Raw genomic sequence first — 15,839 nt, 5'->3', positions numbered from 1 at the left:
GGAGCACAAGATATTTTGAGAAATGTCTCGGTTTTGTTTAAACAATGGAAGTCAGTAGTCTCCAAATCTGTGCAGTTACCATTCTTCAAAATAACTGCTTTTGTGTTTTGCAGAAGAAAGAAAGTCATGCAGGTTTGGAGTGACATGAGGGTAAATAATGACAGAATATACATTTTTGGGTGAACTATCCCTTTAAGAGTCCCTCCAAGTCAGTCATCATTTTTCCATTCTCTGTTGATAAACATACAATAAACAGCTGCATGGTCAAATCACAATGGTAAAATGTTTATTCACAAGATAACTGATCAGTAGTAATATCTGTGGCAAACTTCAATGTAACTCAGACACAGGTGGAAACGCAGTTTCAGAGTCTCCGTTATGTATATTTATATAACCAACAGTCATCATAGCCAAAGGAATACACATTCAAATCAACAGTGTTTGACCAAAAATGACATGACAAAAAATATCCACAATCTTTAAAATCTTACCACTTTTTTTCTGAGTATGTCATGTCTAAAACAGTTATTATCAGATGTAATAATGTTCTCAAATTAGAGGCATTAAAGTAGTTTAACACCATTGCCAAATACTGTATCTGATAGAAAACTATGTACTTTATTCAATATATATATATATATACAGTATGCAAGGGTCTTGCAAATATGCTAGGATGAAACTGATTTATCTGCCACATGCATCTCAGAATACTATCTTAGTTACACTTTTTGTAGATTTAATACAAAGGCATGAAGTAAAACACCATGTTTTCTTTTATCTTATGACACTAAGTCACACTAAGAATTGCGTATCAAAATCAGAATAATTTAAACAGCCTCTCTGAAATGTATATCTAGATTTGAAATATGTTGTACTTACAGTGAGATATGCACCATGTCACATGATGGGGTGAATTCTCAATGAGCACCTTCAGACTATCATTTACGGTAAATAATATGATATTTTTCTTAATGTTTTGTAGTTTGCATTGTGGGAGAGTGAAAAATGTCAGTGGGCCTGCTAATATAATGTGCAATGCAATTTTCATTTCAAAATAACTTCAACAGAAAAACATCTGACGCTGATATCTTTGTTCTTTAAATGTAGCTTATACTCAAGGATTGTATTTAATACAGAATGCAGTTTTTACATACTGTAAAAGTGCCATAATGGTGATACAACAAATATTTTTCACTAACGGATCAAATTTATTCTTGCTATATAACTAAACATAAAATTACCCATTACCTGTTTATAAAATCTTACAATATCAAATATCTTAGAGACTAAAGTCACACCTTCAACCTAAACCATCGAATCTATTTAACAGAAACATATTCCTGAATTCAAATAATAGAAGTCTGTAAAGATTACAAATAAATATTTGTGTCATTTTATATGCTTATCCCAATGATTGTCTACAACCAAAATGGAATCCAACAAAGGCACCACACAATACCTAAAATAATTAAACTCTTTTCTTTTCTTTTACACTGCATCATAAAATTATTAATAGGTATCTGAGCAGCTAAAAGAGAAAATAAGCCAGTGCTCACAATCAAAGATCACACCTTTCTAAGTTTGTACAGTAAGACCAAAAATAGACCACAGTGATACACGTCTGCTCAAGCACTAGATCACAAAGCAGTGTGTGCTGATTAGATATTAAAAGAAGAGAAAAATAGATAAACATGTGGAAAGAGCATTCAACTGTAGTATCAATAACAGTGGTGTGCAGTAATAATGCTTTCGACTTAGTCATGGCATGTTGATAAGAGACTGGTTCAAGGGCAAGAAAAGGCACAGAAAAACAGACCCACACAGTGGGGTGAAGAGCAGCAGCTGGCAGCAGGTCAGCTCAAAAACACACAGGACTTGCACAGGTACGTCGATAGGTCACTTTCGAGAGCGTTTACAACTCGGCCCACTCTGATACGACACCTACAGTGAAACGAGATCTTCAGACTTGTGCAAACTTCACCATATCAGCAGCTGAACCACATTCAGAGATGGCCGGACCAGTTTCAGTCTACTTTCAGTGGAATGAACTTATTTGCCTAGAGAAGCAATGCTTCACGATATAAAATAAAGAGCAAACTGGTATTCCCTCCACTATCCATTAATAACTCACCCTGTGAATTGTCTGTGGATACTTGATTATCAGTATCATCCTACCTCCTGTTTCAAAGGAGTTTTTTGAACAACATTTGAACTTTCATTACTGGCCTTCAAGTGGATGGGCTCCACTTTTGTGGCATTATGATTGATGACCACACCCACTTTTTCAGTCTTCATTTTAGGAGTTGGAGCGGGTTGAGGCTCTGATTTCCGGGGTGGAGCCTTCACAGGGGGATGGTGTGGATCATCCCCAATGTTGACAGATAAATTTGTGTACAATGGCTCCAACTCTTTGGACAGGAGCTCATAAGTCAGCGAGTTCAGTCCATCTGAGCGCCAGTTCAGCCTTGTGCGCTTCAGCAAGTCAAACCTACAAGAACGAATTGATGAAGAGGAACTGACTCAATTAACAGAATAAATGGATTAAATAATAAATCTATCTATCCATACACTCTTAAAAATAAAGGTTCTTTATTGGCATCTATAGTTCCATATGAAGAACTGTTAACATCCATAGAACTTTTCCGATGGACAAAAGGTTCCTACAGTGGAAAAAGGTTCTTTAGATTAAACTGTTCTTTGTACTAAGAAATGTTAAGAACTGTTCACTTATAAGTTCACTGGGGAATCAAAAATAGTTCTCCTATGGCATGGCTGTGAAAAAAGAAAACCTTTTGGAACCTTTATTTTTAAGATTGTAACAACTAGGGTTGCAAAACTGGATAGTTTCTGGAAGTTTACCAGAACGTTTCCGTCCCTTTGCAACCCTAGTAGCAAAGTTTATAATATATTTGGCATGTGACATCACCTTCTCGGGTTCTGCTCATTACCCTGATCTCCTTTATGTTTGATCATCTTATAATGCCCAATGGCCAAATGGGGGCGCATTATCTTCATCCCAGAGAGACGGACTCTAAAGACAAAACCACAGGGCAAGTAGAAATAGTAACATATAAGAAAAAAAAACCCTGAAGAAGGATGGTATGAATTATCAAACAGACAGAGACAAAAGAAAGAGCAGCACAAAGCACAGCAGGAAAACTATTTCCAGCAGAGTCCGCAAGGCGGGCCAGATGAATGTGAACTAGCTAAAAAAACTACTGTTGTTGAGGATTTTTATGTAAAAAGGTTCTAACCACAACTGAAAATCCTCAAAAGGTTCATCTAAAGTTGGAGAGTCTAATCCAGCTTTTAAATACTTAAAACTTTTGGGCTCTTGCCTCTGGTTCAGCCATCTGAGTCAGACGAGGATACTGACGGTTAATTATGCGACAGTCAGGTTTACAAATCACCATGAGCTGATATGCCCTTCAAAATGTTCTTCAAGAATACATGTAATGTCAGTTTTCCCAAAACGCATAAAGCCGGGTCCACTAAAAATACTTTTCTTCTGGGACTAGATTTGTTCTGTATCGTACCCTGAAAAATCACTTAGGGTGAAATCAAACCATGTAGGCATATTAAACAGCAAGAAAGTAAAGAAAAAACAGTGATGGACTCAGGTGCTGCCTTGTCAAAGATGTTGAGCAGGTTGGGATTTAGTTCTTACTCAAAAATAGCCAATTACATTACAGCAAATTACATTTGGTTCCATTAATGGTTCATGAGCGTGTACGAAGACATTTTGAGAGTCAATCAGAGTCATGCACTACTACTGAATCTATAGCGTGAAACAGACAGTGCGAAAAGTATAGATAGGTTTCAGAATGAATGAATCTCATGAGCCAGATGTTTGTAGTGAATCAAAACTATTTAGCATGACCAGTGTAGTCCATCGATTCTTGACCAAATGATTCAATTATGAATTATTTTGGTCTCAACCAAATTATTCCACTATGAATCATTTACTGAATTAAATACATTTAGGCAACCAATGTAGTCTGATTCACAAACAAATTAGCTTTTTTATTTTGTGAATATAACACAAGCTTAATGTAGTTAATGACTGGTTGTTCATATGACAACATGTAGTTAAACAGTAGTACTTTATAAAAAAAATAGTAATAACGGCGGAATTAAATATGCCACATTTTTGTGTATTTAGTACTGTTATTTAATACACAGTTAGGCCAATTATTGTTTTTTTAATGTATGCTGCCTATCCAAAAATGTATGTAACAACATTTTGCCAGAATTTTGAAATGTATTTATTATTAAAGGTGTCATATGATGTGATTTCAAGTTTTCCTTTCTCTTTGGAGTGTTACAAACTAGACATGGTTTTATGTTTACGCGGCGCGATCCAACACGTAAAAAGACAGTACAAGTCATTATAATCCGTAATTATGTCCCCACTGGATGCAACAAACGCCTTTATAATGGGTTTTAATGTTTTTGTCTCCTCACTCCGGGACACGGCATCACAGTATGGTAAGGGGCGTAACATTTCCGTCACACGCTTGAGGTATTCGGCCATTCACAACGCACTGGATAGCTGGCCAATCACAGCACACCTCGCTTTTCAGAACGATGAGCTTTGTAAAAATCGATGCGTTTCAGAAAGGCGGGGCATAGAGGAGAAACAATAATGTACAGTATGTGGAAAAGAATGTGTTTTTTGAACTTTAAACCGCATAAACACATTTAATTACACCTAATACACAAAAGAATGTTCTTTTTAGCAACATCATATGACCCCTTTAAAATGACCTCATCATGGATTTTCTCAAATACAGCTTCCTCTAAAAGAATCATTAATGCAACTGCTAACTAGATTCGTTAGATTCCTCATGATGCCCAATCCTATTCATGCCAAAGTCACTTAAAGGGGTCATGAACTGAGAAACCAAAATTCCCTTGATCTTTTGACATGTAAGAAGTCATTGAACTATAAAAACATCCTGTACGTTTTCAAGAACTCAAAACTTTATCGTTAGTCTAAAATCAGCTTATACTGAAGCCAATCTGCCAAAACGACAGGTTTTAGAATGTACCACTTTATAATGTAATAGTGGCTAAACATCGCCTCCGCAGAAGAACAACACCTGCTTCTACATCACTGCCTGTTTAGCCCCGCCCACCAATTCACGCACGTAGTAGATATGACAAGAGTGACAAACGCAGGTCTACGCAGGAACCAAATGATAAACTTCATTTGATGAACTTTATTTTTAATGAAGTTCCCGACCGCATCAGTAACAACTTGGTGCTTTGTTCACTTCATTTTATCGCGGATTCATTTACAGACAAGGCACAATTCGACGCAGGATTCTCAGAAATATTGAAACGCGATGCTGTGCTGACTATATTGGATCCGACAGCCAACATTATTGGATAATATTCTGCCACACAAGTGTGAGTAACTGTTTTTATTACTATTGCTTTGTCTGTTATTACAGATCGTTTGAAATATACTGAGCATTTATGCGTTTTTGACCTAAATCACAGCAGCATCCATCTATGAGGAATGTCGCTGTCAAACATACACAACTGTTAGCCAATCATAGCAGTGGCCGTTTACTTCCGAGTCTACAATCCGCCACACCTATTCAAACAGAGCGTTCTGATGAGGGGGGTCAAAACAGGACAGAAAATAGCCTATTACTTCTAAATCTTGATAACATTATAAGTGGACCTCAGAGAACAGTACAAAATAAAACAAAGGCAATTCATGACCCCTTTAAGAGAGAACTAACCATAAAGAAAATGCGATTCAAATCCTCAACACTATTAGTAATCCACTACACCTGACTCATTCTGGTTTCAAGGCTTCAGCAACTTTTAATCTTCTACAGCAAGTTTCTTTCTGTCACAGAAATACAATTACTTAAAATTTATTATTGAATAAAGAGGCAGTAATCACTGAAGTGTACAGACATCTATATAGTTGGAAGCCTTGAGTCCAATCTAGTGATTCATGCATGTACTTACTGGTCCCTCCTGTGGCTATGCGGGGGAGGGCATGAGGGATAGACGGATGCAGTGAAAATGAGAATAATGACAAGAGACCAATGCGAATGTGAAATGAGAACAAAATGGTGATGGAGAGATGACAGACGTGCAACACAAATGCTTAACAGGATGCATTTCTGATGTAGACATGCCAGTTACTTTGATCTCTACTACATTCCAGGCTGTTTTATGTTGAAATAACACATGCAAATGCATTATAAACTGAATTCTGCTATCCTCACCGAGCTGCAATGTCATCGTCCTCTCCTCCCCAGCCCCAGTACTGGTTAGGAAAGCCGTTCATTTTGAGGTACTGCTCCGGGGTTACAGCGGACACCCCTCCGAAGTACTGCGAGTATGGAAGCCTGCGAAGGAAGGAGTCAGAGCAGTGATTTGGTGAGGCACAGAGGAATAAGGTCATCTGTCTCTACTAGCCTTCATCAATTATTCCATCTGAAGTGTCACAGCTTCCCCTGCAGTTTAATGTTCATCTGTACCTCTGCATCACATCATTACAGCAATCTGTACAGATGGATAGAAAACCGGGACCCCTTATAAATGAACAAAAAATGCTGTTTAAATCTGTGTCATAATTTAAAGGGGTCATATGATGCGATTTCAAATTTTCCTTACTCTTTGGAGTGTTACAAGCTCTTGGTGAAAAAAGAAGATCTGTAAAGTTGCAAAGACTAAAGTCTCAAATCCAAAGAGATATTCTTTATAAAAGTTAAGAGTCAACCACGCCTACCTAAAACGGCTCGTTCTAACATGCCCCCACATGTCTACGTCACGATGTGGGAAGATTTGCATAACGCCGCCCAAATGTTCAAGCAATGAAAGAAGGCGTAACTTTGATTCTCGCTGTTGTATTGTTGTTGCCGCCGCCGCCATGTCGTGGAGACAACAAATGCCTCGTTTATAATGGGTTTTAATGTTTTTGTCTCGTCGCTTCTGCCGGACAGGGCATCACAGTATGGTAGGAGCATAACATTTCCGTCATATGCTTGAGGTATTCGGCCAATCACAACGCACTGGATAGCTGGCCAATCAGAGCACACCTCGCTTTTCAGACCGATGAGCTTTGTAAAAATCGACACGTTTCAGAAAGGCGGGGCATAGAGGAGAAACAATAGTGTACAGTATGTGGAAAATAATGTGTTTTTTGAACCTTAAACCGCATAAACACATTGCATTACACCAAATACACAAAATAATGTTATTTTTAGCAACATCATATGACCCCTTTAATAATAACTATTTTCAGAACACTACCACACTAATATTTCTAAAGTATGTACACATTTTTTCTATGCACTGAATAATCATATGACCTGTTACAATTGGCAAAATATGCAGTATACAGAAAACTGGGTGCAAATCAGAATACATTCATCTTTTTCAAAAGGCTGCCAAATGTTAATGGGTTTTTACATAAACGTGGACAAAAAGTAATAAGTAAAGTTTTATTAGATTTCAAAAATTAAACATGGAACATGACGACATCATGTGACAACCATACATAGTGTGTATATCACTGTATTTTCATGTGATCTTTGAGTAAATCTGGAAAAAAAAGGACAGGAAAAGCAACTAATGTGAGTGTTGAGCGGTATATGCATGACTGTTCAAAAGTTTGGGGTTGGAAAGATTTTTTTATGTTTTTTGTAAGAAATCTCTCATGCTCAACGAGGCTGCATTTATTTTATCAAAAATACAGTACAAATAGTAATATTATGTACAATTTTATATAACTGGTTTTTAATATATTTTAAAATAGAATTTACTATGTATGGTGGTAAAGCTTTTTTTCAGTCTTCTAGTCTTCAGTGTCACACGATCCTTCAGAAATCATTCTGATTTGCTAATTTGATGTTCAGTCCTTATTATTATCAATGTTGTGCTGCTTAAAATGTTTGTGAAAACCGTGAACCATGAACATTTTTTCATGATCATAATACCAAATAAATGATGAACATAAAGTTGAATAGAACAGAAATGATTTGAAATAGAACTCTTTTGTAACATTGTTTTTACTCAATTTAATCCATTGCTGAATAAAGGTATTCACTGATTTAAATAATAATAATAATAAAATAAAACTAATAAAAAAAGAGCTGTAATTTAACTGTGATTGCTTATTGAACCTGCCCTCCAGAGATCCCTTGTACTCCTAACACCTGTTCTAAATTCTTTAGTACTGTTCAGTAAATATTGAGTGATAGCTAGATGAGCTGCTGCTATGTATCTTTCTTCGTTATTTTCTCTGTATTTCTACCCAAGGACTAACTCACTGAGTCATGTCTGAATGCTTTACAGCCTTCAGCGGATTCATCACAGAGAGGTCCTGATGTTGTCCTCAGCCTTGGTGGACTGAATATATGGCTTGTTTTCTCTGCAATGTTTCTGTTCTCAGTGAATGTTTGTATCTAGGTGGACATTGTGGCTGCAGAATACAGAAATGCAGACTCTGTGACCTGAGATGTGCAGACCTGGATGTCAATTTAGAGGGCCAGAGCCATGAGTTACTGCATATACCTGTGTCAGCACTAATAATGAATGAACTACATCCCCTATTTTACCATGCGTGAAGAGGATGAACTATTTGTTTCTAGAAGTTTTATAAGATCTAGAAAACTGTTGTTAAATGAACAGTTGTTCTTTTCGTTTATTTTTATTTTTAAATGGCCTGTTTTGAATTAAAGTGTGTAGAATTTAATTGAAAAATTAACCACCAATTTATTTAAAAATATTTATCTTTCACTACCATCCAAAATTAAATGAAACAAAAGTGATAGTAAAGGCATTTTAATGTAACAAATAAATGGAATTCTTTTGAAACTTCTATTCATCAAACAATCCTGAAAAAAAACGAATCACAGTTTGCACAAAAATATAAAGCATTTTTTTGTCACTGAAGACTGCAGTGGCTGCTGAAAATGTTGCTTTGTCATCAGAGGAATAAATTACATTTTAAAATATTAAAATATAAAACATTATTTTGTAATATTATATTTGAACTAGGGATATGCCGGTATCAGATTTTCATGTTGCGATTAATTGCTAATGCTTTTATCACGGTATACGGTGTTATCACGATATTGAAATTTAGTTTAAAAAAAGTGCTGTCATAATACAGTATAACAGGTTTAATAAATTTTTTCTTATAACAAAAATAACTGAACATTTAAATGCAATAAAGCAATATTGAAAAAATACAGAAAAATACACTAAGGAAAAAAAAAAATGGCGTCGGCAGCAGTGAGAGGTCGGGCAGGTGCTGGCTCGCTGCTATCAAGCCAACAGTTTCCTAAAAATGTTGTTCATAGACACTTTTTTCGAAGTAAGATTATTTTATGGACTATGTTCTATGTTGTGGCACTTGTAGTCAATTCGGTACGACCGTGTATGGAAATTAATCAAGCTCAGTATACCTGTTCAAATTACTTGGTGCTTCCTTCGTACCTTGGACATATCGGCACATCTTTGCCTGTTGGACAATTTGCATCTTATCGCAGTATTCTTAATTATGGGAAGGCGATTATTCCAACTGTCACATCGAAAAATGATGTGATAAAATGTAAACCATCAAAATTGTTGAGGAAACTTTCTGGATACCTGCTTTTTACGCTGTTGCTTGCGGGAGATGTGCATCTGAATCCGGGCCCACGTGCGGACGAGATGGGCCAAGATTGGCACCATCAAACTACATTTGCTGGGAGTGTGTATCAGCGTTCGACTTTGGAGGATATTACCTTGGGATATGGTCATTCTATTGTGGATGTTGGTCAAGTGGGTGAGTCTTTCGTTGATCTAACACCGGTGACTACATTTCAGGCCGGCGTTCCATCAGGCGATGTTCCATCGGCTATATCAAACCATGTGCAAAGGACTACATCAATATTACTGAATAAATCAATGCGCAAGATAAATCCGGCAATTATAAAGCATCGTTGTTTTAAGCTTTTTAGAACAGTAAATCATGCTCGTATTCTTTGGGATTGTCGATCGAAACCAAGTGGAATACTAGGTGGACATTTAAACATTTGAAGTGTTATTCCTAAAAATTATCAAATACACCATCTCTTACATTAATCAATGTTTTTAAAAAAAGTGCTGTCATAATACAGTATAACAGGTTTAATAAATTTTTTCTTATAACAAAAATAACTGAACATTTAAATGCAATAAAGCAATATTGAAAAAATACAGAAAAATACACTAAGGAAAAAAAAAAATGGCGTCGGCAGCAGTGAGAGGTCGGGCAGGTGCTGGCTCGCTGCTATCAAGCCAACAGTTTCCTAAAAATGTTGTTCATAGACACTTTTTTCGAAGTAAGATTATTTTATGGACTATGTTCTATGTTGTGGCACTTGTAGTCAATTCGGTACGACCGTGTATGGAAATTAATCAAGCTCAGTATACCTGTTCAAATTACTTGGTGCTTCCTTCGTACCTTGGACATATCGGTAGACCAGAAAGGATAAAGAAATGCTATAATCTGGTAACTGGACTATCCGATCATAATATGATTTTGATTGTAAGAAAGCTCACTAAAACCAGATTTAATTTAATATCTGAAAAGGTAGAAAAATATAAAATACCTAAGTCAGTTGGATAGTCTTGAAAGAACAATAAAAAAAATAGACTGGGATACATATTTAACATATGAGGGTGTAGATCAAAATTGTAGAATTACTGTCTCACCAGTTGGACACAGACAGGTGGGACTATTTTGCAATCAATAGAAAGACTCTATAAGCAGGCTTTGAAAATATTGGATAAAAGGTCTAATTCATATCATCATTGTGAAATTTTAACTAAATATGGGTTTTTAAGTTGGGAAAATATGATTAAATTTGCAGATATTTTACTTGTGTTCAAAATTTTGCATGGTTTGGCTCCGCTCCCACTTAATAAATTTATCAGGAAAAATTTGAATTCTTTCACTAGAGCCACTACTAGAGGGGACTGTATAATACCACATAGTACTTTTGGGCAATCAGTATTTTCTTATAGAGCAGTACATACTTGGAATACTATACCCATAGAATTAAGAAATATTACATCTCTTGCTCCTTTTTCTGAATCGGTAAAAGGGTGGTTACTGGATAATCAAATATGTCCTCATAATTTGAAGTAGTGTGTTTTATTTTATAGTTTTATTTTATTTATTTATTTATTTATTTTTATTGTATTCTGGTTTTTGTAATATGTTTGTTTCTGCTTTGTTATTCACGGTATTTAGAAGTGCCCACGATAACAATATCGTGCATATTCATTACCGTGATATATCGCATTACCGAATACCGGCACAAGTCTAATTTGAACCAATCTTAAACTTTTGAACTGTAGTGTATACTGGCATCTAACCTTGATTTTATTCAACTATACAACATTTTTTTTTAATTATTATATTATCATGCTGTAATATGAAAAATTATTATTATAATAATAACAACATTAAAACTATTACAGTTATATTGAAGTGACTACAAACATAAAAATGCATTAAAAAATGTCATTAGGTTTCACCCGTTCATTAAGATAAAATCAGAGAAAAGCTTTAAAACATTCAATCCTGTGATAGTGGGTAGGGTACCTGTATCTGAACTTGTCCATAGCTATGGAGAGGTGTGTAGGGTACTGGGGGTGGCAGGTGTAGGTATTGTGGTCATTCTCAGGCAGCAGGTCGACGTCATGCAGGAAAATACAGCTCCAGTCCTCCTCTTTCAGCGCCTCCCGCACTCCAACATTCAGCAACTTCGCTCGGTTAAACGTGGAGTTCCCTGACTGATAACACAGACTATGAGCAAATCAAGTGTACACAAATGCATTTTTGGGCAAGAATAGAACACTAATATAGCTTGACAATAAGCTATGAGCTATGTTTACCCTTTGTCCCAGCTACTACTTCCTCTAATTACTGCTAGGATTTTTTTCTATACAATAGATGTGACAAGTCAGCGTAACAACGAACAAGAGACCTGGTGCACAATGTAAATGCCGTAGTGGACCTGCTGCCGCTGCAAAAAGGGGTGCAGATGGTAAAGGAGGGCGCGGAGGTGGGTCTGGCGGTTCCGGTAGGGGACCACGATGGCTGTGTGGTGCCGTGGCTCACAGTCTGGTGGGCGGTAATGACCCCCTAAGGTCACCAAGGGGTTCTTCTCTTTTATCTTCTCCAGGGAGGGGGGTGAGGAGAGGTGGACAGAAACAGGACCCACTGGCAGACAGCAGGAGGAAAGCACACATGCACTTGTAAAAAAAATCTGTCCTGCAACACCGAATTAAAGGAATACTATCCCTAAAAATGTAAATTATGTAATTATTTAATCAGTTAGTCCAAAGCAGTATGACTTCTTTTGTGGAACACAAAAGGGCAATATATTGTGCATATCAGTTACTGTGCAATATCAGAGATTTTTTGAATTATTCTTTTTATTTTTTAATATTGGATATTTAATTTTTCATGCAAATTTTTACATTTAGATTACATTTGCTGTCATTTAACGCTCACTTAAAAATGTTAAATCTTTTATCTTTTAACCACTAATAACTTAATATCACTGTTAAATGTCATCTTAATGGAGGACTTAAAGTGACAGTTAAAAATAAAATGAAATAATTCAAACATAAAAATGGAAATAAACAAATCACTTTTTAAAGTGGTAAATTAACAGAGATATTTTTAAAACTGTATAATTAATGCTTTAAATTGTAGTTAAAAACTAAAAAATATGAATCATTTTTAAATTAAAAATGAATTGACATTTAAAAAAAAACTGAACTTAATCCTTCATTTTATTTTAAGTGTCGCACCAAGTCCTCCATAATCTTTAGCATATCTCAAGATGAATATCTGTTTCTCATATTGTACATTATAATATTGTGATGCTTAAATTTACTTGTAGCATTTAAAATGACTGATTTTAGCTTTTAGAGGTTTTATTTTCTATTTATTTGATTTTTTATTCATATGATTTTGTATTTATATGTTTTCTGTCCATAAAATGAAAAATAATTCCAGAAGGCATGGAATTCAGCATATAATATGGACAATTATGATATTTTAATGGTGATTTTATGTCCTTTTTTTGAAGCCTGGAAGTGCCAATCTGCAGTCATTGTAACTGCATGGAAAACAGCAACCAGTACATTCTTGAAAATATATTTTTTTGTGATCCACAAGAGAAAAAAGTCACACAGGTATGGAAAGATAAAAGTTAGTGAAAATGATGTAAGAATCTTAATTTTTGGGTTGACTAAACTCAAAAAAACGTCTTTGGTTTATTTAAAACTGCAATGAGACATAGTAAACAAACAAATCCAATGACTGCTCAATGTCTTAAGCCCTTCAGAATGGATTTATATCTACCCAGCAGTGGAGAGGGCAGTATACAGTCTCTGAGCTGCTGTTCTGGTACACTGGGTCCTGGATGGTGGAGCAGCAGAGAGGTGAGGTTGGTGTAGACGTCATGCGGTCGAGAGTAGTCGATCTCAGGCTCGGTGGAATGAACCAAAACAGACACTAGGCCACGAAAGCCTCCCAGGGAGAAGTAGAGGACAAACGCGAACTGGAAGCCCACTAACAGAGCCAGAGTGCAGGGGGAGTCCAGCGCTCGACCACAGCACACCATTATGACATTCGACACAAAGCAGGAGTGACAGAGGAAGGGAGGATGGGAAAGTCAAATGGGATGGACAAGGGACAGATACGAGAAGAGAGATAGAGTGAAGACAGAGCAAGAGGCATGAGAGAGGGAAGAGTGGAAGGATATCAGGGGTGATGAGGAGAAATAAAGTTAGCTCAGTGAGCTAAGGGAAGGACATCTATGGCATGTGTGGGAGTCACTGGAAAAACAGAGGAACACAAAAATCAATAGTGGTAGATCCATCACATCTAACTACAAAGGAGAACTTTATAGTGCCAGTGTGTCCGGGATCAATCCCAGATCTCGGATTAAATCAGCAAAGACCACACACTTTTTGAGTCACTCCTGTTACACAGTACAGTACTTTAAAAATAAAATAATACATATGTATGCTTGATTACAAATAAAAAAAATGCATGATTATAATACAAAATTAATTAATTAATTAAAATCAGGACAATAATGGGAAAACAGGATGGAAATACATCATTCAGAGAAGGATTGTGAGTTACTTTACATGAGGTTGTCAATTTGAAGATAGTTTGGATATTTTTAACAATCTTTTAAAAATCTGATATTATCATATGTGACCCTGGACCACAAACACATTTTTTTAAATTGAGATTTATACATCATCTGAATAAATAAGCTTTCCATTGATGTATGGTTTGTTAGGATAGGACAATATTTGGCCGAGATACAATTATTTGAAAATCTGGAATCTGAGGGTGCAAAAAAATCTAAATATTGAGAAAATCGTCTTTAAAGTTGTCCAAATGAAGTCCTTAGCAATGCATTTACTAATCAAAAATGTAAAAGTTTTGATATATTTATGGTAGGAAATTTACATAATATCTTCATGGAACATGATCTTTACTTAGGCCTAATATCCTAACGATTTTTGGCATAAAAAACCCCCCCGATAATTTTGACCCATACAATGTATTGTTGGCTATTGCTACAAATATACCCATGCGACTTATCACTGGTTTTGTGCTCCAGGGTCACATTTATCATATAAAATATCTATAATTGTTGTACCTAACAGAAAAGAATGCTTCAAAATACAATGAACCATCTAACACCACAGAAACATCATAGAATTCATAGCTAATTGCTTATGTTTGTGCTATTAATTAAAACTTCCTGGGGAATGATGTGATTTAGGGTCTGGCTTGTATTAGTTAATGTAAAATGACAAGATATGACTATAAATGAAACGAATGAAACTGATGTTTAGTTTGATTAAAAAAATAGGAAGAAATACCTGCAATATTTCTTAATAAATTCCTTTTTTTAGATTTAGAAGTGTATATGGAACACTCAAACATAGCAAAAAATAGCAACATACACTCAAACTAAACAAAAAGTTCACTATTTTTTGATTTTGTGACAACTATTATCTCATTGTTTAAAACCTGTGAGTACAGTATGCTATTATATTAAGACATATTGATATAAAAATATGCTGCACAACAGGAATGAGCCTTTTATCGGTGAATAACAGACTGGTATTCCATGAGTACCTGTGCTGACTGCTCATAAACACAAGATTGAGAGAGCACTGTCCTCCTCCTCCTGGCCATCACAAAACATCGCGCACCTTGAGGAGACAGATAGTTCTGGACTGATTAACAAGATCTCCTGCTAACAAACCAGCTCATATTTTGCACTACGATAAACCGGAAAAAATGTATTTATTAAGCAACCATACATGCAGCGACGACAGGCAATGAGCAATTATTGCGAAATAATTGTCAATATAACGGATAATAATAACACTTCAGGTCAAGCGTTTCCTCTGATTCACCCGGTCCACAGCGACGCTTCAAATCAGGCTCCAGCAGTAGTCGATAGCTAGGCCTTTATTTAATATTACTTACTCGATTGTGGATAATCATTCCTCTATGGCGCACGAAAGAGTGTATAATATCCGCAGCCGCATCGAGCGCGTCGCGGAACGCTTCCTGAGCGCGTCAGACGCTCAAGGAAGAGCCACTGACAGACATGTTTGATGCGGTGACGCGCTATCGATGGGCATTCTTCTTTGACGCTGTTACAATAAAAGCCCTAAGATACCTGTGTTAAAATCACAGTGCTGCCTTCTAGTGAGAAAACACACGACAGGTTTAATACTAGAGGCGGTTTTCATTCGCCAGATGATCTTGTGATGACGATACA

The 15,839-nt window shown here is 36.1% G+C and overlaps 1 protein-coding gene across 2 annotated transcripts; it reads right to left on the bottom strand.

Annotated features, from left to right (window-relative positions):
* Positions 1–230: 230 nt before the first annotated feature.
* On the bottom strand, positions 231–15,765 carry LOC107672040 (beta-1,4-galactosyltransferase 3-like). 2 transcript variants are annotated; one of them, XM_016465121.1, is made up of 8 exons: positions 15,542–15,765; positions 15,185–15,261; positions 13,382–13,857; positions 11,994–12,229; positions 11,609–11,799; positions 6,252–6,374; positions 2,927–3,031; positions 231–2,488 (listed from the first exon to the last, which is right to left on the bottom strand). In XM_016465121.1, exons 3-8 carry the CDS (start codon positions 13,641–13,643, stop codon positions 2,167–2,169), a joined length of 1,239 nt encoding a protein of 412 aa, XP_016320607.1. In that variant the 5' UTR covers positions 13,644–13,857; positions 15,185–15,261; positions 15,542–15,765; the 3' UTR covers positions 231–2,166. The 2 variants fall into 2 exon arrangements, with proteins under 2 accessions (XP_016320607.1, XP_016320608.1); XM_016465122.1 differs by having other exon boundaries at positions 12,024–12,229.
* Positions 15,766–15,839: the final 74 nt, after the last annotated feature.

This window comes from Sinocyclocheilus anshuiensis, unplaced genomic scaffold (assembly GCF_001515605.1).
Source record: "Sinocyclocheilus anshuiensis isolate Anshui unplaced genomic scaffold, SAMN03320099.WGS_v1.1 scaffold1053, whole genome shotgun sequence".
NCBI classification, from domain to species: domain Eukaryota; kingdom Metazoa; phylum Chordata; class Actinopteri; order Cypriniformes; family Cyprinidae; genus Sinocyclocheilus; species Sinocyclocheilus anshuiensis.
Note: the sequence above shows the minus strand (reverse complement) of the source record. Positions and strands in the feature narration are given on the sequence as shown.

What these genes read in the sequence shown, in the direction of transcription:
- LOC107672040 (XM_016465121.1), bottom strand. Translation starts at nt 13,643, where the DNA reads ATGGTGTGCTGTGGTCGAGCGCTGGACTCCCCCTGCACTCTGGCTCTG. An exon ending in GCATTTACATTGTGCACCAG is followed by an intron (nt 11,800 to 11,993) that starts GTCTCTTGTTCG and finishes CTGTGTTATCAG; the next exon opens with TCAGGGAACTCCACGTTTAA. An exon ending in GACGATGACATTGCAGCTCG is followed by an intron (nt 3,032 to 6,251) that starts GTGAGGATAGCA and finishes TTTTGTCTTTAG; the next exon opens with AGTCCGTCTCTCTGGGATGA.